At 37.1% G+C, this 22,759-nt stretch overlaps 1 protein-coding gene across 1 annotated transcript in view; it reads right to left on the reverse strand.

Annotated features, from left to right (window-relative positions):
* Positions 1 to 22,759, reverse strand: part of ANO4 (anoctamin 4) — a 396,544-nt gene that overhangs the window by 21,622 nt on the left and 352,163 nt on the right. The window contains exons 22-25 of the mRNA XM_045872759.3: positions 22,273 to 22,415; positions 8,380 to 8,532; positions 7,286 to 7,433; positions 823 to 942 (exon numbers count right to left, since the gene is read on the reverse strand). Of these exons, the coding sequence (XP_045728715.1) occupies positions 823 to 942; positions 7,286 to 7,433; positions 8,380 to 8,532; positions 22,273 to 22,415 (564 nt within the window). The remainder of the gene's footprint in view (positions 1 to 822; positions 943 to 7,285; positions 7,434 to 8,379; positions 8,533 to 22,272; positions 22,416 to 22,759) is intronic.

The following is a 22,759-nucleotide window of genomic DNA, read 5'->3' on the forward strand; positions in this document are numbered from 1 at the left end:
TTTTGATCACACTCTCAAGCTCTATACTTTTACTTTCCCTCCAACATTTAGTTTTTATGTCATAATTTCCAAATTTTGTGTATCCCTTAACTAATTATTGTGGTTATAATGATTTTTACTACTTTTGTCTTTTAAGCTCATACTAACTTTAAGTGATCATTTCCACTTCTTTTCTATATATTTACCAGTGAAATTTATACTTTCATTCTGTTTTCTTGTTACTAATTAGTGCCCCTTTATTTCAACTTAAAGAAGTCCCTTTAACATTTCTTGTTAGGCTGGTCAAGTAGTGATGAACTCCTTTAGCTTTTGCTTGTCTGGAATACTCTTCATCTTCCCTTCAATTTTGAAGGACACTGTTGTTGGGCAGAATATTCTTGGTTGGCAGTTTTGTTTTGTTTTTTTCCTTTCAGCACTTTGAATAAATCATGCCACTTCCTTCTGGCCTATAAGTTTTCTACTGAGAAATCTGTAGTTTTACATGTGTGGGAGGGGTTTCCCTTGTACGTAACAAGTTGTTTTTCTCTTGCTGCTTTTAATATTCCTATAACTTCTGATTATAATGTCTTGGTGTAATTCTCTTTGGGTTACTCTTATTTGGCTCCCTGGATCCGGATGTCTGGGTTCCACCCCAGAGATTCTGTTTTAATTTTCTAGGTCATAGCTTGGTCAAGAGGAGATTTTAAAATTCTCCAGTGGATTTTAATGCATGATCAAGGTTGAGAACCACTGCTTTAAAACCACTCAGTCAGAAAGGACTGTCTGAGCAAAACTTCCCCATGGCAGAGCCAGCCCAGGTTTGGCTAAGAGTGCCATACTCACCTGCAGTACTTGAGAGGAGTCCCCGAGAACTCACTGCCATCAGACTCAGGCTCAGATCGGTTCTCAAAGTCAGAAATTTGAAACACAGATAAGCTGGCATTTACATAGCCAACCATGCACCTGAAAAAGAATTCTATAACTAGATCTCTGATCACCTCTGCATCCAGTTCACTAAAGGTTTTACTTCCTAGAAGCTCTTGCACTTGTAAATGCCTTTAGCTGGCTCTGCCTTGTCATAAGCACTCAAGTTAGGATATACTGAAAAACCCTGGGTATGTGGAATCAGAAACAAGTCATTCTTTTATTCTAGTTCTTCTTGTTCAGAACCATCATACAGAACATCACTACCCCAATCAATACTTCAGTGAAATAGGGGAGAGACAGCATTGCATGATTAGTAGGCAAATCACTGTTTCTTTCCTTGATGATGTAAACACACATGCACACACATATTCCTTTGTTAACGAATATCTATACTCTCTCATAATGCCCTGAATGTGACTGGTGTTACTATGACCTTCCTCCAAACTCACATCCCTTGCTATAGTCATGCTAGACTATATTCCTTGCATATACCATATGCTCTCATGCCTCTGTTCAGGTTGTCTTTTCTATTGGGATGCCCTATTCATTTCCTTCTAAGTAGAAATAGTGCTCATTTTTCAATGACCAACTGAAATGGCACCCCTTCTGGGAAGATGTCCTAATCCCCCCAGAAAAAAACTCATTCCCTCTTCTGTATGGTGCTGCTGTACCTAATACATTAGGTACATTACCATACAGCTTGTGCTAGAGTTGCCTGCATAGATGAAGGTCTTCTTTAGACTGTAGTTGTTTTTGGAGCAGAACAGGTGTCATAAGTATTTTTTATGTCTTGTGTAGTGTAGGAATCCATTAAATATCAAATTCAATTGATTTTATTTGAGGAAAACTAAAGCATCAGAGATTCTATCAAGGTCTTAAGCATGGACCAAGAATAAAACTATTGCCTCCATACCCCAGGGCTAATAAGCTTCTTGAGGACATAGCTTCTATTCTGTACTAGGAGTCCGTGTATTAAAATACTAAAAACTTGGGTTTGAGGGTCAAATTGTAGCTCTTCTGCTTTCTAGCCATGCAAATTTTACAAGTTATGTAACTTCTTTAAGCAACAAAAGTGCCTACCTCATAGAGTCATTGTGGGGATTAAATGAAATGATACATGTAAAGTGAGTGAGAGTGCCTAGCCTATAGGAAGATCTTAATTAAATGTGAGTGGCTCTCATTAATTTCTTGTACCTTGCAGAAGGTCAATAAATGATTATTGATTTAATGAATAAATCATAGCTTTCAAATTCTCTTCATTAACTTGTCTGGCATGATTATTCCAAGCTGCTGAACACCAAACCAAAATGAGGACACAAACGCAGTTCTGAGAGAACATGAGTTCTGTGTGCTGTCTTGATCAAGACAAATCACTAGGGTTTTTATCATGGCCTTAAAAAAATGAACCAAGCAGAAGGACCCATTTGTCAAGTCACTTATGGGGGAAACAGATGGTCAGTGGGTATGTAATATGCCTTAATCCAACTGGCAGCAGGTCTCCCCTACCACTCCTTGGAAGGGTAATTTGGAATAATGTCTCCCTCCTCTTTGAACTGCCTAGAACATGACATGAAAGCAAATTAGTACTTTGATTATTAGCTGTCATAGAGAAGGAGCCAGTTTTTGTGAACTATAGAATGTAGCAGAGTTTTCTCAGGAGCCAAACAGTGGGAAAGGAAAGGTGCTCTGGAAACTGGCAGAAAACAGGCCCAACATTGAAATGAAGTATTCACAACCCCTCCCGCACTCATCTCCCAAAGCAGCCCTGTGGCTTTATTGAAATTAAAGCTGTGGCCTAGGGCGCCTGGGTGGCTCAGTTGGTTAAGCGACTGCCTTCGGCTCAGGTCATGATCCTGGAGTCCCGGGATTGAGTCCCGCATCGGGCTCCCTGCTCAGCAGGGAGTCTGCTTCTCCCTCTGACCCTCCTCCCTCTTGTGCTCTCTCATTCTCTCTCTCGCAAAAAAAAAAAAAAAAAAAAAAAAAGCTGTGGCCTAATGGCTGCTCTGTCCAAAAACTCAATTGAGAAAAATCTAAATTTAAATAAAATATCAGTCTCATGGACAACACTCTACTTTCAAAGTAAAGAGGATGTATCTTTGAACTATTTATTACGCATATTCATGTAATGTCAGTCATAAATCCAAGTTAAAAATGTGCCTTTGGTGGTTCTATACTCCTGCGTACAAAGCATCACACATGGACGTAAGACATGTATACATAGTTATCAGCTGTGTAAGTCTTCCTTCCATATCCTTTCCATAATCAGGGAAGAAGAGGGACTGCTAAGCTCAACTGTCTGGGCATTTCTCAAAGTCTTTTCACTGTGGTAGAATCTTATCTATTGCCCACAATAAATAGTGGAGGCACTCATCAAGTCAGGGAAATGAGATTTCCCACAGTTCCCTGTATGAAGTTCAGCCAATGGCATTCATGTGTGAATTCGGAGGCCATAGGCAGCAGTAGATCCCATGTTCATCCCTATCTGCTGGCAGGAGATCACTATACCCTCAATGTGGCACACCACCAGCTCCAAGTTAGAGGAAAGATGAAGCTATACTGATGATGAGGCAGACAGAGAGAGAGAGAGAGAGAAAAGTATCAGACAAAGGAAGGGTTTCTGTAAATATAAAAAATGTTATTTTCTTAAGGGACTGGTAGATGGCTTCTGAAGGCATTTCCAAAAAAGGAGATTCAGAAAATATCTTATGTAAGGGTAGGATTGTTTGAATTAGGATGCATGCCTTTTCCAAGTAACTTCTGTAAAGACCACATTCATTTAAATTTGAGAATTCTGGTTTTAAAACCATTCATGACTTACTGTTTTAATCCTTTAATGAAAAAGATGAACTAGTGATCATTAGTAATCAAGTTTAAGGAAAAGAAAAGAACCTGAAGTTGACTTTTGAGTTTGTAGATTCCAGATCAAACTTATTGTGCAGTGTCTTTGAATTTTGCTATTAAATTTGCCTTTGAGGTTTTAGATATAGTGACACAAACAGAATGCGGATAGGGCTCAAATGATGAAAAAGCTAGAAGAAATAGATCTGGTTTATGCATTTAAAGTCAAATGTGCCTTATAGATAATAAATGACAAATTTATAAATTTATAATTAGGCTAATGAAAGAACAGAAGAAATTGGACTTCTGACTTATTGCAATAAAAATGCCAGACATTATGAAAAAAGAAAGATTAAATCTCTGTACAGTTGGCTTTATGTTTTTAAATGAAACTTTGCAATTGATTATGTTGGTGATCTACTGACAATTTGCAAAAATATATTACTTTATTAAGATATTTGTGGTTCATTCTGTGACAGTTTGAGCATGTGTCCTTGATCAAGTCTCTAAGTCCTTATATTTCACTATTTCTACATGAAAACCAGCTATATACCTTACAATAATCCTAAGGCCTGCACATATTCTTAAGGAATGTTCCACATCTCTAGCCTGATAACGAAGTAATTAGTTTATTAAAACATTCAATGGATGGGGGGGGCTCAAAATGATTTTTTGTGCTATTTGAAAAATAATTTATTGATTAAAACTGTCAGTTAAATTTCATAGTATACACCTTCAATTTTGCTTCATAATTTGTCTCCTAATGCATATTCAGAGGTGATTTTAGTTCTCTAAGCACTTTTCTAGAGGGCTCATATGAAAATCACTTGAAAGAGGAAGTGACTTCATTTTGCAAACAATGAACAATCTGAGCATAGGCACTGGTCCAGGAATCTACCTAGGCAGGCTGCAGCCAAAAAGAAGAAATGTCTTAAGAGGAAAAATGAAACACTTGAAAACTGCCTGTGTACCCACTGTGTGGAGTACATTGCCTTAACTCACAGTATTCCTCCCATGTTCAGATCTGGCTGGAAAATGAGAACGTCCTCCCCTCTATGCCCCTGAAGATGCATTCACTGAACACTCATGATAGTAGGGACACTGGTTGGAAGGCACAGCCAGGAATGGCTGACACATCTTGTCACAGATATAATGGTCATGTGAACTGAGTGACTGGATATATGCATGAAATTCTCATCTTTGGAGAAGCCAGGGAAAGCTGAAAAAATGGTAAGAAGGAGGCCCTGAGGTAGTCTGGGGTTTTGGAGGTTTTTTTGGTTGGAGTACTTTTGATTTAGAGTCAGCTTCAATTGAAATGAGGCATTTCTACAGGTGAATTAAATCATAATAAGTGGAATTTGACTATGCACATACTACCTCAAAAGCCTGTAACATTCTAAAATTTGACAACGTTGCTCCTCTATGAAATCATTTCTAAAGCATTTCCAAATTGGGCGGGGGGAACCCTTAAAAGGGATAATAGAGTAGCTGGTGGGGCAGAAAATAAGATTCATGAAGAAACTTATACAAATGCAACTATTTGAAAACAAGGAAAATGACCAATGGATTAGAAGATAGAAGGTAGATCTATAAATATTCAAAGTGGCAGAAGGCTCTTACATGAAAGGTTATATATAAAAAATAGCCCAGGGGAGCCCAATAAACCTAAATTAAGGAGACTGTTAAATTTTAATCTCTGAATATTGTCTTAAATCTACTGTCAACATTTTAAAGCTTTTTTTTTAATTTTTAATTTTTTTTTAAGATTTTATTTGAGAGAGAGAGACACAGCAAGAGAGGGAACACAAGCAGGAGTGGGAGAAGCAGACTCCCCACTGAGCAGGGAGCCCAATGCGGGGCTCTATCCCAGGACTCTGGGATTATGACCTGAGCCGAAGGCAGATGTTTAACTGACTGAGTCACCCAGGCGCCCCTACATTCTAAAGCTTTGATTCACTATCAACTGCACATAAATGTTCCCATTTTATTTTTGGGCTCCCCCCAAACCAAAACAGGTTTCATTATATTTGCGGTCCAGAAAGAATTTAAATAACCATTGGGACTTAAACCCTCGGGGAGTTCTCTCCTGTTAGATGAGCTGGATAAACATTTATTGACAATGGCCCCCAGGGCTGTGTGGTTCAGGATGGAGAGCACTGTATGGCTCTAGGCTTTGCCTTCATGTGGATTCTATCAGTTACTCTGCCTTGTGATTCTGGATTTAACCTCTCAATCTTTTTCTGCTCTTCAAAGTGAGGGTAATAATGCATGTCCCAGTCCCGGGGGGTTGTTTTTAGAATCAAATGCAAAACGATGGGAAAGTGGTTTAAACAAAGGCAAGCTTTTCTAGGCTCAGTCAAGCAGAGAATGTTGGCTACAGTCAGAAACAATATGTGAGTAGTACAACATAAGCCTTTAAATCTCTTAAAATGGGATGGTAGGTTCACTTAAAGTTGCTTGATAATTAGTGTCTAATGGCCATATGGTTATTCTAGTAAAGAACTTTATAGAAGCCTCTTCAAATACCTGGATTGTAAGCTTTATTGCATTCAACCATCCATGCCTTAGAGCAGTAATGTAGGATTAATAATGAAATTGGAGCTAGGCCAGGGGTGCATGAATTTGGCTGACTTGATTTGGTAGCACTTTATTCCTTGGGGCTAATTGAACTACAGTGGTTATACAGATTAGTTTAGTTCTGACTAGTAAACCAGGAGGTAGGACCGCCTGTGTGAGTAGTCATAGCCCACGTGGGGTGATTTCTGGGGCATTGAAAAGTCTCCCAAAACATACTCCACTCTGACCTACAGACCTCTAAATCCCACAATTAGAATTGGATTATTTTTACTTTAGCCAAACAAGGATTTTTCTCCCATTAAAGTAGGTTAAATTTCTTGTCTCTTTCCAAGGGTATAGGAAGGAAATCTAGGTGATGTGTTATAATTTTGCCTGGACTTTAACTGACCAGAAATACCCAGAAAGCCCTGGCTTTTGGGAATCACTTAGGTGATGCCACAGAATTGAATTTGCCTGGGGTAATATGTACATTGGTCAGGTCAATAGCCAGGAAAGAATCATTCAGTTATTTATTCCACAAATATTTATTGAGTACCTAACAGGGTACTTAACGCATGGTTGCATATTTCCCATGCAGAATTTGCAGTCTCCATATGATGTCACAAGAGGAATCAGATTCTAATTGTTCCTCTTACAAACTCATAAAAATGGCATAACTGTATACTCTATCATGTGCTACTTTTTTGGGCTACGCACATTAGCATACCATACATTTCTGAATTCATAGTGAGCAGGGCTCAGGGGTAGGGGAAATGATTAATTCCACCTAAAACTTGTGTTACTTATATTGAACCCCATCTCTTCAGTAGATCATGATGTGTTTTCTTTGGCTGAAATTCTACCTCTCCCACTACCATCCTTCTCATCCTGGGTTGCTCCAATGCAGGAGCTTCTGTCGGAGTGTACCAGCATCATACAGTGCATAGAGAGTAGGGATTTCATGATAGTTTTATGACAAACTTACTTTTGTCCAGCTTCTCCTTGGCCTGCACAAGGTCCATACTTATAGGCATACACCAAGCGAGGGATAAAGTCAGATGTTATCGCTATGACAAATGCATTTGTAATAACTGAGAGAATTCCAATGCCTTCAAGGATGCCATACCAAATTCCTATTCAAAGAGAAGTGTTATATTAGTTCCAGACACAACAGCAGAGATAATGGTACAAAAACAACTGGGGTAACTCATTTCAATAGTCCTTTCCATGGGTCCTTTCAAATTCCCAAATACACTTGTAACCAAGAGTAAGAATTTGTACTTGCAAACACCTTGGCATTGGAGGAGTTTCTGGGAAAGTGCCAATGCTCATGACTTAATGACTCAGTCAGGATCAGACTTAAGTCAGAGAGTTCTGGTCAGCGATAAGGCACTGATACATTATCCAATAAGATGAGCGCTCACACTGTTAAACCACTACCAGGCTGGGAGCTCCTGGAGGGTGCTGACATCTGGGTGGGCCCAGTCCCTGCTGCACTGACCTAGGGTAGGTACTCACTGAATGTGGGTTTGTTTCATAGGGAGGTTAAAGACCGCTGTGAGTCAAGTACATCCATATTCAATTCTCTTCTATACACACTGAGCACCTGCTGGCTCTGTTCTAAGCATTTGATGCAGAAATGAATAAAAGATGGTCTCTGATCTCAGGCGGTGCACAAGAGGCTGCACCTGGTTCGACTCAGCCTCTCTTGTCAAAGACCAAAGGCCATCTCTGTCTTTCCCTGTGACTCAGGGAAACATTTGGGCAAAACAAAGTAAAGCAAATGGAAGATTACTTTAAAAAGGAAAATAAGTGATAATCAAAATTCTAGATTCCAAGTTCAAATAAAATCGAGAATCTATTTAAGCACAAATTCTCTAGTACTAGAAATTATAAATTTCCAAATAGGCAGCTTTACTTCTTGTCTCATATTATTTAAAGCTAACATAATTATTCTTCTGCAAGAATAAGTTAAGTCATCTTACATGGAAACCATAAGTAAAAATCTAAAGTTGATGTTTGTTTTTATTTTATCCACCAGATGGTTAATATCTTAAAAAAATTTCAAATCCAACTTACCTATGTCTTTGGCCCTTGAAGCTAAAGGTCGCCTCCACTGTGTGACAAATTTGTACGCATCAAGTCGAATTTCAATTATGTTATTCAGTAAGGCCAGAAGTGGTGCTAGGGGAAAAGCTGCCACAAAGATAGTTGTGAATCCAAACTGAAGAACTAGGGAAGAAAAAAGGAAAAAGAACAAAGAATATTGGTTTTCCATTACTATTTTCAAAAGGATAATAATCTTAATGTGTCCTTGTCTTCACCCATATTTTTTCCAATATAGAAGCCCAGGAAATATCTCTTCCAGAAAGATAGCCAGGACACTGGACAAAGAGGTACTACCTGGGCCTGGAAGGAATGACATCCTAGCAATGATCATACCTAGGATCCAGATCTTGTTTTCTAACTACCATTCTCTAATAACAGGGCTCCTTGAAAAAATGTTTGATTCCACAGCCATTGCAGGGAAAATACAAGGGGAAGCTGGAATATCTCATGATGCCATAAAGTTAGGAAGTCCTTGAAATCAAATGGGGAGCATATCAGTAGGACACAGGACAAACTTGAAGGAGCTACCAATGGCAAAACCTGGAACAATATATACAACAAAATAAATAATGATAGTATTGGGTTAAATCCAAAGACTAAATATCTAAGTCCATACTGATATAAATGCTTATATAAATAACTGAATAAATGGAGGAGAAGGGATAGCTCCTCCCTATGGTAGAATTTTAATTAACAAATTAGAAAATAAATGCATAAAAATAAATGTAAAAAGAATGGTAAAGATAGAAAATTACCATTGTCAACAACATCACAGTAATTATTGCAGACAAGAACCATCAAAGAATGCTAAAATTAGTAGGGGGAATTATAGTAAAAAAAAAAAAAAGACATTTATATATTCTCAAAGTATCTCCATACATGATAGTAATTACAAAGAAAAAAACATTATCTTTACAGTGGAAAAACCTGGTAGCCATCACCTTCACCAAGTAAATATTACTTGTAATAAGACATATTGACATCTCATGCCCCTGATATGATGTACTGAGGATACATCATTTCTGTGGTGATCTTGCCAAAAAGGCATCATGAGAAAACGTTGGATAAACCCAAACTGAAGGACCTTCTACTGAACTCTAAACCAGTACTCTTCAAATGTATCAAGATCATGAAAAACAAAGAACTGTCATAGATTGGAAGAAACTAAGGAGACACAACATTTAAATGCAATGTTGGATCCTGGACAGTCAAGGACAATAAAAAGTAAAAAAAAAAACAAAACGTGGTAATATTAAAATAAGGTCTGATTAGTTAATAGTGTTGTATTAATGTTTATTTTCTGGTTTTAATAAATATATAACATATTAACATTAGGGGAAACAAGGTGAAGACTATATGGGAGCTCCGTATTTTGCAACTTTGCAAAATAGAATGTTAAAAACAAACCGAAACAAAAAAAAAAAAGAAAGAAAAAGGCAGTCCCTGATGCAAAGCAACCAGAGAGCATAATAGAAAATTTAAAAATACAATTTATTGGGCATTGTGGACTGCAAAAAAGTACTTGGCTAAATGGATGACTACATAGTTTGTTTTTGCTTTTTTAGACTATTTTAGAAAGTAACAAAATAATGACTAACACATATTCCATTTCTATGTAACAGCCACTGTTCTAATTACTTCACATATATTAGCTCATTTAGTTTTCACAATTACCCTATTGTAGGCACTAAGAGGTCAGGTAACTTGTTGACACACAACTAAGAAGCAATTGCTAATGTGGGTAATGTGGTTCAAGAGTCCTGAAGAGTCAGTCCATTTACCTCATCTCTTTGGCCCTGCCACCTCCAAGGTGTCACCTGTCTTTGGTCACATTCATACTCTATGCCTATGCTGCTGGCCCTTCACCCACCAACAGACACAGGCATCTCCCTTAGTTTTCCCCTTGGCTTCCTCTTCTGACTTTCTTCTTTCCTTAGGTCAGTCCATCTACTCTCATGACTTCATTATTATCTCTCTGATAAGGATTCTCAATTCCCTCTCTCTTACTCTGTATCTTATCAGGGAATTTCTAGTTGTCTGCTGTTATGCTACAGAAGCCGAACTCTCCAAACCCTGATTCAATCTTAAACCTCAATCTCTCATCCTTAAATCTGTTCCTCCTTTCATGTCTTCCTTCCCTTCAGATTTCTCTTGCAAAAAAACCAGGTCTCCTCTAGCTCAGTTTTCATGACCATTAGCCTCCAAGTCTCCACTCTCCCCACTGGAGTTCAGACTCATGTTCTAACTGACTTCTCTGCCTCAGACTTTCACCTCCCTCCGCCATCTCACTGCTGTCAATATTGGTTAAAGCCCCTAATCAATCATTTCCCTATTCCAAATGTTTCAGAAGGTTCTCATTGCCTATAGACTAAATCCCCAACTTTTCACTGTGCCATTCAAGGATCTTCCAAGCCTCATGTCCAAAATTACCTCATGCCTAGACAGGCTTCCCAAACAATCCTCTACTTTGGCCACATGAGACTTCTGGTTTTATGGGGTCATGTCATATACTTAGTGTTTTTATTCATACTCTGGTGAAATTCTATTCTTCCTTCAAGGGTAAGCTTGATGTGGCCTCTGCTGGAACCTCTCGTAATTACTACTTCCTCAGTAGCTTCTGCAACTCTACTTACATTGGAGAACTTATTTTGTCTTGATTTTATGGCTCTTTCCCTGTATGGTACTGACTCTTACGTTTAAGTCTTTGATCCATTTTGAGTTAATTTTTGTGAGTGATATAAGACAGGAGTCCAATTTAATTTTTCTGCATGTGTTTATCCAGTTTTCCCAACACCATTTGTTGGAGACTACCCTTTCCCCATTAAGTATTCTTGGTTCTCTTGTTGAATATTATTTGACCATACATGAAGGAGTTTAATTCTGGCTTTTCTATCCTATTCCATTGGCCTGTGTGTTTAATTTTACTCCAGAAAGATGGTTTTGTTACTACAGATTATAATATGGTTTGAAATCAGGAGGTGTGATATCTCCAACTTTGTTCTTTTTCCTCTGGACTGTGTTGGCTATTTGAGTTCTTCTGTGGTTCCACACAAATTTTAGGTTTTTCTTTTACATTTTTTGATTAAAGATTTTATTTATTTGAGAGAGGGAGAGAGACAGACTCCCCACTGAGCAGGGAATCTGATGCGGGGCTCAAATCCAGGGCCTGAGATCATGACCTGAGCTGAAGGCACCTGCTAAACTAAGCCACCCAGGCACCCTGGTTTTTTGTTTTTTGTTTGTTTGTTGTTGTTCTTCTGCTTCTGTGAAGAATGCCATTGGTATTTTAATGGGGATTGCACTGAATCTACAGACGACTTCGGGTAGTATGGACATTTTAACATTAATTCTTCTAATCCATGAACAGAAGATGTCTTTCCATTTGTGTCTTTTCAGTTTCATTCAGCAAAGTCGTGTAGGTTTCATTTATACAGATCTTTCACTTTCCTGGTTAAATTTATTTCTAGGTATTGATTTTGATGCTATTCAAGATGGAATAGCTCTCTCTTTCAGATGTTTCATTCTTAATGTACAGTATATCCTGCAACTTTACTGAAATTATTAATTAGTGCTGATGGTTTTTTTTGGTTGAGTCTTTGAGATTTTCTATATATAAAATCATTTCATCTGCAAATAGTGATAATTTTACTTCTTTTTTGATTTGGATGTCTTTTTTTTTTTTTTTTTTGGTCTTACCTAATTGTTCTAGCTGGGAATTCCAGTACTATATTGAATAAGAGTAGGGAGAGTGGGCATTCTTGTCTTGTTCTTGATCTTAGAGGAAAAGGTTTCAGTTTTTCTCCACTGAGTATATTAGCTGTGGGTTTATCATCTATGGCCTTTATTATGTTGAAGTATGTTCCTTCTATATCCAATCTATTGGGTTTTATAATGAAAGGAAGTTGTATTTTATCAAATGCTTTCTCTGAGTCTATTGATACTATCATATGATTTTTATTTCTCGTTCTACTGATGTATTACATTCGACTTGCCTATTTTCAACCAGCCTACATCCCAGGGATAAATCCCATTTGGTCATGTTGTTTGAATTCAAGAAGACATTAAAATGGTTAGTTTACTAATATTTTGTTGAGAATTTTTGCATTTATATTCATCCAGGATATTTGCTCATAGTTTTCTTGTAGTGTCCTTACCTGGCTTTGGTATCAAGGTAATTTTGGCCTTGCAAAATGAGTCTGAAAGTGTTTTCTCTTCTTCTGTTTTTTTGGAATAGTTTGAGAAGGATTTGTATTAATTCTTCTTTAAATGTTTGGCAGAATTCACCAGTGAAGCCGTATGGCCCCAGGTTTGCTGTGGTGGGATATTTTTTATTACTGACTTAATCTCTTTGTTTGTGGTCTGTTCAGATTTTCTATTCCTTCCTGATTCCCTCTTGTAGGCTGTACGGTTTTAGAAATTTATCCATTTCTTCTAGGTTACCTAATTTGTTGGCATGTAATTGTTCATTATAGCATCTTATAAACATACGTATTTCTGTAGTGTCTATTGTATTATCTCCTTTTTCATTTCTAATTTTGAGTCTTTTTTCTTAGTCTAGCTAAAGGTTTGTCAATTTTATTTTTTCAACAAAGCAGCTGTTTGTTTTGTTGATCTTATCTATTTTTCTGGTCTCTATTTCATTTCTGCTCTCATCTTTATTTCCTTCCTTCTAGTAACTTTGGGCATAGTTTTTTTTTTTTTTTTTTTTTCTCGTTCCTTGAAGTATAAAGTTAGGATATTTGAGATCTTTTAAATTTCTTAATACATACATTTATTGCTATAAACTTTATTCTCAAAAACTGTGTTTATTACTTCTGGGGATGATGGCAGAGTAAGAAGATCCTAAGATCACCTTGTTCCTAGATATACCTAGTTAACACCCACATCAGTGTAAATAACCCAGAAAATGACCCAAAGATGGAAATAACACTCTCCACAACTAATCCTATAGGAGAGGCTACATCAAAAATGGTAGGAAGAGTGAAGACACAATTGGTAACCAAACTGACCTGTGAGACTGTCCACTGGAGGGAGTGACATCACAGGTATAGAGAAAGGAGAAGAGACCTTACATGAGGCATCCCAGGAATGGTGGACCAGCTTTGGGAAATGAATCCCCATAACATTTGGCTTTCTAAAAACTCATGAAGTTAAATGCCTGTGGTTTTCAATCAGTGGGGTCTAACATCTGGAACTTTTAAAAATGAGCAGCTCAGCTCTGGGAGAGTTGGAGGGTGATAGGAAAGTCAGTCCTTGCCCTTAAAGAGACAGCACAACAAACAACTCCACAGATCTAGCATAGAAACAGCAGTTTTAAAAACACCTGGGGTATATGGGAAGACTTATTTACTTATCTCAAAACGTGTGCTGGAAGGGCAGGGATCTTTAGGAGACTTCTCCAAGAACAAAAGAACTGGCGGATGCCATTTCTCTCCCTGTCCCCTAGCCTAGATACATGGACACCTGTGAAAATCAGTATGAACACCCTCCACCTAGCTTGCTAACAACTCACCCTGCCCCTGTGCTCTCCTATGAACCCACCCCATCCAATCCACCCTTGGCAGGAGTCCATCCAAAGCAGTGGCATTGTGCAAGCAGCACCCACAGTGGCCAGCAGCACTCCAAAGTGACTCATTCCCTGGGGATAGGGAAGATTAAACCACACTTACCAGACAATTGGTGGGGCAGACATCTGGTCTGACTGCAGGCCCTGCCCACAAAGCCTCTCAGGGGACAACAGAAGGAGTACACCTGCAATTTGGTGCGACTACAACTGTGGCAAATGCCTAGTCTGACTCACTCAAGCCCAAGGTGGCCCCAAACTGGCCCACTAACAACAAAGGGACTAAATGATCCCCACAATAGTCAAAGAGAGGCACTGAAGATGATTGGACTGAAGACAAACATGGTTCAGCCCCAACAGTATGGCACACAAAACACACATAGGAGATACTCCTGAAGTGCCCAGTTCTGGTGAACAGGGGACATTGCACTGCAGGTCAGTACAGGATCTCTTCTTCAAAAGGCCACTACTTTCAAGACTCGTGTAGTTGACTTTCTTAACGCGTAGAAACAGATACAGAGTTAGACAAAATGAGACAGAAGAATATGTCCCAAATGAAAGGACAGAACAAAATCACAGCAAAAGAGCTACACAAAACAGAGATAAGCAATATGCCTGATAAAGAATTTAAAGTAATGGTCATAAATATACTCACTGGACTTAAAAGTGGAGGATCTCAGTGACACCCTCAAGAAAGAAATAAAATATAAAAAATGACCAATCAGAGATGAAGAACTCAGTAACTGAAATTAAAAATAAACTAGAGGAGATAAACAGTAGACTAAAGGAAGCAGAACAACAACTCAGCAACCTGGAGGACAGAGTACTAGAAAGCAACCAAACTGAATAGGAAAAAGAATATTAAAAAAAAAAAAGAATAGATTAAGGGAACTCAGCAACACCATGAAGCATAACAGTCTCATCATAGGGATCCCAGAAGGAGAAAGGAGAGTAAAGGGTGCAGAAAATATGAGAAATGATAACTGAAAACTTCCCAAATCTGGGGAAGGAAGTAGAAATCCAGATCTAGGAGGCACAGAGAGACCCCAACAAAATTAACCCAAGGAGGTCTACAAAAAGACACATAATAATCAAATGGCAAAAAGTAGTGATAAAGACAAAATTTTAAAAGCAAGAGGAAAAAGAATAAAAAAAATAAATAAATAAAAGCAAGAGGAGAGAAAACCATTACATATAAAGGAAACCCCATAAGACTATCAGCTGATTTTCAACAGAAACTTTGCAGGCCAGAAGAGAGTGGCATGATCTACTCAAAGTGCTGAAAGGAAAAACCTATGACCAATAATACTCTATCCAGCAAGGTTATCATTCAAAATAGGAGAGAGAAAGAATTTCCAAGACAGGGTGCCTAGGCAGCTCAGTTGTTTAACTGTCTGCCTTTGGCTCAGGTCATGATTCCCGGGTCCTGGGATCGAGTCCTGTGTCAGGTTCCCTGATCAGCAGGGAGTCTGCTTTTCCCTCTCCTTTGCTGCTATGCGCTCTCTCTCTCTGTCAAATAAATAAAATCTTAAAAATAAAAAGTTACAGGAATTCATTACCACTAAATCAGTCTTAAAAGAAATGTTAAAGGGGACTGTTTGAATGGAAAGGAAAGACCATAAGCAGGAGTAAAAGTAGGAAGCACAAAAGCAGTAAAATTAAGTATATCTGTAAAAAATCAAAGGATTCACAAAACAGAATGATGTAAAGTATGACACAATATACCTAAAATGTGGTGGGAGAGAGGGGAAAAAATTTAGTGCTTTTGGAATGGGTTCAAACTTAACCAACCATCAACTTAATATAGACTGCTATGTGCATAAGATGTTATATATAAACCTAATGGTAACCACAAATAAAAAATCAGTAATGGATATAAAAAATTGAAATACAAGTATATCACTACAGAAAGCCATCAACCTATGAAAGAGAGCTAGAAAAGAAAGGAACAGAGAAGAACTACAGAACAACCATAAGCCCAGTAACAAAACTGCAATAAGTACCAAAATATCAATAATCACTTTGAATGTACATGGACTAAACACTACAATCAAAAGACATAGGGTGACTGAAAGAATAAAAAAGCAAGACCCATCCATTTGCTGCCTACAAAAGACTCATTTCAGATGAAAAGGCACATGCAGATTGAAAGTAAAGGGAAAAACATTTATCATGCAAATGGAAGTGAAAAGTAAGCTGGGTAGCAATATTTGTATCAGACAAAATAGACTTTAAAACAAAGACTGTAACAAGAGACAAAAAGGACACTACATATTTATAAAGGGAACAATTCAATAAGAAGGTATAATTGTAAATATTTATGCACCTAACATGGGAGCACCAAAATACATAAAGCAGCTATTAACATAAAGGAAGTAATCAATAATAATAAAATAATAGTAGAAAAATTTACCACCCCATTTATATCAATGGATAGATCGTCCAAACAGAAAATCAACAAGGAAACAGTGGCTTTGAATGATACATTGGAACAGATGGATTTAACAGGTATATTCAGAACATTCCCTCCTAAAACAGCAGAATACACATTCTGAAATTCAAGTGTATATGGAACATTATCCAGAATAGATCATGTTAGGCCACAAAACAAACTCAACAAATTCAAAAGACTGAAATCATATTATGCCTCCTTTCTGACCACAATGCCATGAAACTAGAAATCAACCACAAGAAAAAATATGGAAAGAACACAAATATATGGAGGTTAAATAACATGCTACTAAACAATAAATGAGTCAACCAAGAAATCAAAGATGAAATGAAAATGAAAACACAATGGTCCTAAATCTTTGGAATGCAGCAAAAGCTGTTCTAAGAGGGAAGATTATAGCAATACAGACTTATCTCATGAAGCAAGAAAAACTCAAATAAATGACCTAGCCTTATACTTAAAGGAGCTAGAAAAAGAACAAAACCCCAAACCAGTAGAAGGAAAAAAGTAATAAAGATTAGAGCAGAAATAGATATAAAATTTAAAAAAATACTAGAACACATCAATGAAACCAGGAGGTGGTTCTTTGAAAAGATCAACATAATGATAAGCTTTTAGCCAGACTCATCAAAAAAAAAGACTCAAATAGACAAAATCAGAAATGAAAAAGGAGAAATAACAACCAATACCACAGAAGTAACAAAGGATTATATGAAAATATTATAAAAAATTATATACCAACAAATGGGACAACCTAGAAGAAATGAATAATTCCTAGAAATATATATGCTTGTAAACTGAATCAGGAAGAAACAGAAAATTTGAACAGACTGATTACCAGCAATGAAATTGCATCAGTAATCAAAAAACTCTCAAACATAAGTTCAGGACCAGATAGCTTCACAGATTAATTCTACTAAACATATAAGGAAGAGAATTTTAATTAAACTATTCCAAAAAACAGAAGAGGAAGGAAAACTTTCAAAATTATTCTATGAGGCCAGCATTTCCCTGATACCAAAACCAAAACAAAAAAAGAGAACTACAAGCCAGTAGCTCTGATGAAGATAGTGCAAAAATCCTCAACAAAATATTAGCAAAACCCAGCAATACATAAAAAAAATCATTCACCATGATCAAGTGGGATTCCTGGGATATAAGGGTGGTTCAATATTCATAAATCAATCAACATGATTCATCATGTTAGTAAGAAAAAGGATAAATAGATCATTTCAGTAGACGCAGAAAAAGCATTCAACAAATAAAACATCCATTCATGATTTAAAAAAAACCACCACAAAGTAGGTTTAGAGGGAATGTATCTCAATATAATAAGGCCATATATGAAAAACTCACAGCTAACATCACACTTAATTGTGGAAACTGAGAGCTTTTTCCCTATGGTCAGGAACAAGACAAGGATATCCATTCTCACCACTTTTATTCAACATGGTACTGGAGGTCCTAGCCATAGCAACAGACAAGAAAAAGAAATAAAAGGCATCCAAATTGCTAAGGAAGAAGTAAAACTTTCATTATTTGTAGATGACGTGATACCATATATAGAAGACCCTAAAGACTTCACCAAAGAAACTACCAAAACTGATAAATGAATTCAGTAAAGTTGTGGGATGTCATATCAATATACAGAAAAATATGTTACATTTCTATACACTAATAATGAAGTAGAAGAAAGAGAAATTAGGAAAACAATTCCATTTACAATTGCACCAAAAATAATAAAATACCTAGGAATAAACTTAACCAAGGAGGTGAAAAACCTATACTGTAAAACTATAAAACATTGATCAAAGAAACTGAAGATGACACAAACAAATGGAAATTTATTCCATGCTCATAGATTGGGAGAATGAATATTGTTAAAATGTCCATTCTCCCCAGGGCAATCTACAGATTTAACGAAATCTCCATCAAAATACCAAAAGCATTTTTCACAGAACTAAAATAATCCAAATATGTGTACGGAACCACAAAGGACCTTGAATAACTAAAGCAATCTTGAAACAGAAGAACAAAACTGAAGGCATCACAATCCCAGATTTCAGGATATACTACTAAGCTATAGTAATCAGAACAGTATGGTACCGGCACAAAAATAGGCATATAGATCCATGGAACAGAATAGAGAGCCCAGAAATAAACCCACAGTTATATGGTAAAATCATCTATGACAAAGAAGGCAAGAATATGCAATGGGAAAAAAGTCTCTTCAAATCCTGCTGGGAAAATTGGACAGCTACATAAAAAAGAATAAAACTGGACCACTTTCTCACTCCATACACAAAAATAAACTCAAAATGGATTAAAGACCTAAATGTGAGACCTAAAACTATAAAATCCTAGAAGAGAGCACAGGCAGCAATTTTTCTGACATTGGCCATGGCAACATTTTCTAGGTATGTCTTCTAAGGCAAAGAAAACAAAAGCAAAAATAAACTACTGAAACGATATCAAAATAAAAAGCTTTTGCATAGCAAAGGAAATCATTAAAAAACAAAAAGACAACCTAGTGCATGGGAGAAGATACTTGCAAATGATTTATCTGCTAAAGGGTTAATATCCAAAATATATAAAGAATTTATGCCACTCAACACCAAAACAAAACAATACAGAAAACCCCCAAAAAACAAACCCAATTATAATGCAATGAAAAACTGAAAAGACATGAACAAACATTTCTCCAAAAAGGACATACAGATGGCCAATAGACAAATGAAAGGGTGTTCAGCATTACCCATCATCAGGGAAATGCAAATCAAATCCTCAATGAGATATTACCTCACACCCATCAGAATGACTAAAATAAAAAACAAAGGAAACAACAAGTGTTAGGGAGGATGTGGGGAAAAAGGCACACTGTACCCTGTTGGTGGAAATGTAAACTGGTGCAGCCACTGTGGAAAATGGTGTGAAGGTTCCTCAAAAAATTGAAAATATAATTACCATGATTCAGTAATTCCTCTACTGGTAAGAATATGAAAACACTAATAAAAAAATGCACCCCTATGTTTATTGCAGCATTATGTACAATAGCTAAGATATGGAAGCAATCCAAAAAAGAAGAGGTGGTATTTATATACAATGGAATATTAGCCATAAAAAACAATGAAATCTTGCCATTTGCAACAACAGGGATGGATCTAGGGGGTATAAAGCTAACTGAAATAAATTGGTCAGAGAAAAACATATACCAGATGATTACACTCATATGTGGAATTTAAGAAACAAAAGACCAAAAACCCTGACTCTTAAATATAGAGAACTGGTGGTTACCACAAGGAAGGTGGGTGGGGAGATGGGTAAAACAGATGAAGGGGATTAAGAGTACACTCATCATGGATGAGCACTGAGTAATGTATAGAATTATTAAATCACTATATTGTACACCTGAAACTAATATAGCACTGTACATTAATTATACTGGAATTTTTAAAAAAACTGTCTTTGTCCTATAAGTTTTGGTATGTTGTACTTCCATTTTCATTTGTTTGGAGATATTTTATTTTCCTTTTGATTTCTTTGATCCATTGGTTGTTCAGAAGTACGTTGTTTAGTTTCCACATACTTGTAGATTTAAAGTTTCTTCTTGTTTACTATGTGTAGCAACATAGAAGAAGCTTATACACATGATATTTAGTGAAAGAAGCCAGTTATAAAACAGTATATATTGTACAATTTCATTCACATGGAGATTAAAAAAAGGCAAAATTAATTTACGGTGTTAGAAATCAGGAGAGTGGTTACTGAGGGTGTTATTACTTGGAGAGAAAACAAAGAGCCTTCTTTGATAGTGATAATATTCTATTTCTTGATTGACCATACAGGATGGCAAACATTTTAAGGAGCCAGACAGTAAACATTTGAGGCTTGGTAGGCCAGTCTCTGTCAAAACTACTCGACTCTACTATTGTGCAAAACCAACTATAGACAATATGTAAATAATTGGATATTGCTGTGAACCAATAAAACTTTATTTACAAAAACAGGCAATGGACTCAATTTGACCTGAGGGCTGTAGTTTGCCAAATTCTCACCTATATAGATCGGTAAATGTGTAAAAATGTATTGATCTGCACACTTATTTATATACTATCTGCACTATTATACTTCAAATATACTTAAAAAGATAAATTACAAAGCACAGAAGTCATTAAGAAAATGAGAAGAACAGAAGGAAGCAGTTAGGATTCACTAGTCTGCTTGTGACGCTTCTTTTTTTTTTTTTTAAAGATTTTTATTTATTTATTTGAGAGAGAGAGACTGAGAAAGAGAGAGCACATGAGAGAGGGGAGAGTCAGAGGGAGAAGCAGACCCCCCGCCGAGCAGGGAGCCCGATGCGGGACTCGATCCCGGGACTCCAGGATCATGACCTGAGCCGAAGGCAGTCGCTTAACCAACTGAGCCACCCAGGCGCCCTGCTTGTGACGCTTCTGAGATTTGTTTCTTGCTGCAGATACTGCAGTATTTGGAGCACTACTAATTCTAGCCACATAAAAGCCTCTTTCAAGCACTCAATATACCAACATTATTGTTCATTTCCTTCTTTACGGGAGAAAAGTCCATTAAGAGACCTCAAAATGGTTAGTTCTCTTAATGAATTCCCTTTATTAAGTTTTATTATTAATGCCCACATTGATTTCTTCTCTAAGTTATATTATCCTGCCATTCTATAATTGAAACTCCAAAAATATCAGTAGATACTTAAGACATAAGCAATCTAAGAACATTAAAGCATCAATTCTACTGCTCCTTTAATTTTCAGATTTTCCCAGAAAGAACTCAGAGGTAATGCATCTCGCTAATCGCTACCCCCACTTTTACCCCAATGTTACAGAGCTTAAACATAATTGGAAAAAAAAAAAAAACAAACAACAAACAACCCACACACACTCAATATATCTGCTGAGCAATTTTGTTAGCTTTTCTCCCCTGGGAGATAAGAACAGGAAAATAATAGTGATGATACAAATAACATGTACCAAGTGTATCCTAGGAGCCCAGTCATTGTTCTAAGCCCTTTCCATTTATTAACTCATTTAATCCACACAATGACCTTATGAAGTGGTTACTCTCCTTATTATCCCTACTTTAGAGGTGAAAAAATTGAGACAGAGATTAATTGTCCAAGTTTCATAGTTAATAAGTGATAGGGCTGGGATCTGAACCCAGGTAATCTGGTTCCATAGCTTATGCTCTTGGATACATGCTTGGGTACATGTACAACATACAAGATAAATAGCTTGGGTTTGATTAATAGAGAAATCTAATTCCTTAAATGTAAGTGCAGCATAGCTTAAGCATTCCCAGCTTCCTGCCATCCTCACCAAGAGAAATGGCTGCTCCCCCATCCCTTCTACTGCATCCTGCAGCATCTCGGACACTTTATATCTCTGGCTTTCCCCCACTAGCCCATGTACTCTTTGAGAGCTGGGACTCTGCCTTATTCCTTCTTGTAGCTCTAGTGTCAAGCATAGCCTCTGCCTGGACATAACATGGCTCAGTACATGTCTGCTAAATGAGTCAATCAATCATGCCATGGTAACTCCTTTTTCTTTGGTTCACCAAGTTTTCCAACTCATTTTTGTTTCCTGGTGATTGATTACAAGGGACAGGACACAAGGTCATGATGAATTTGAAGTGCCTAGGCTTTTGGAACCATCTCTATGGATTGAGCTTCTTAAAGGAAGAAACTCCTTCCTTGCATTCAGCTGGAGAATCCCCCCACACTGCTGGCCTCAATGATAGAGGGTGCATGTCTAGCTGAATATAGCTTGAGATCCAGAATTGGCATTTAGAATTAATAAGATAAAATAAGATATTTGCATACTCATTTCTAAGTATTCATCGAAGAGTCCATAGGCATTCATGGGCTGAAGATTGTAGTCCTTTTCCCACTGTGGGAAACTTATTTTTCTTTCAGGCCCACGTTCTTGTCGTACTTTCCTTCTGGTCCACCAATTCTGAATTAACCTGCACAACAAGATCAATTCCTTTAAAAAAATGTATGACTGTTTATAAGACTTAAGACAGACTTCAAATATAGAACCATGGTTTAAAAATGTTTAGGATCAGCTGCCAAGGAAATAAAACCTTGGATTAGGAAGACAGTATCAATGGCTATACTTCATGCATTTGCACTTCAAGTGAACAGAATGACTTTTTAACTATTCATGAAATTGTTTCATGTTCAGTGTCGCCTCAAGAGGGTGGGATAGAGGACTAAGAACATCTATAAACGGATCTTCTAGCACCAAGGTAACACCCAGACCTCGGAGTAGAGGAAGGTTTGGCCTAGCTGACTTAATTTAGGACCC

Source organism: Mirounga angustirostris, unplaced genomic scaffold, assembly GCF_029215605.1.
Source record: "Mirounga angustirostris isolate CCGP_5_RB_7025 unplaced genomic scaffold, mMirAng1.0.hap1 SCAF_5, whole genome shotgun sequence".
Taxonomy (NCBI): domain Eukaryota; kingdom Metazoa; phylum Chordata; class Mammalia; order Carnivora; family Phocidae; genus Mirounga; species Mirounga angustirostris.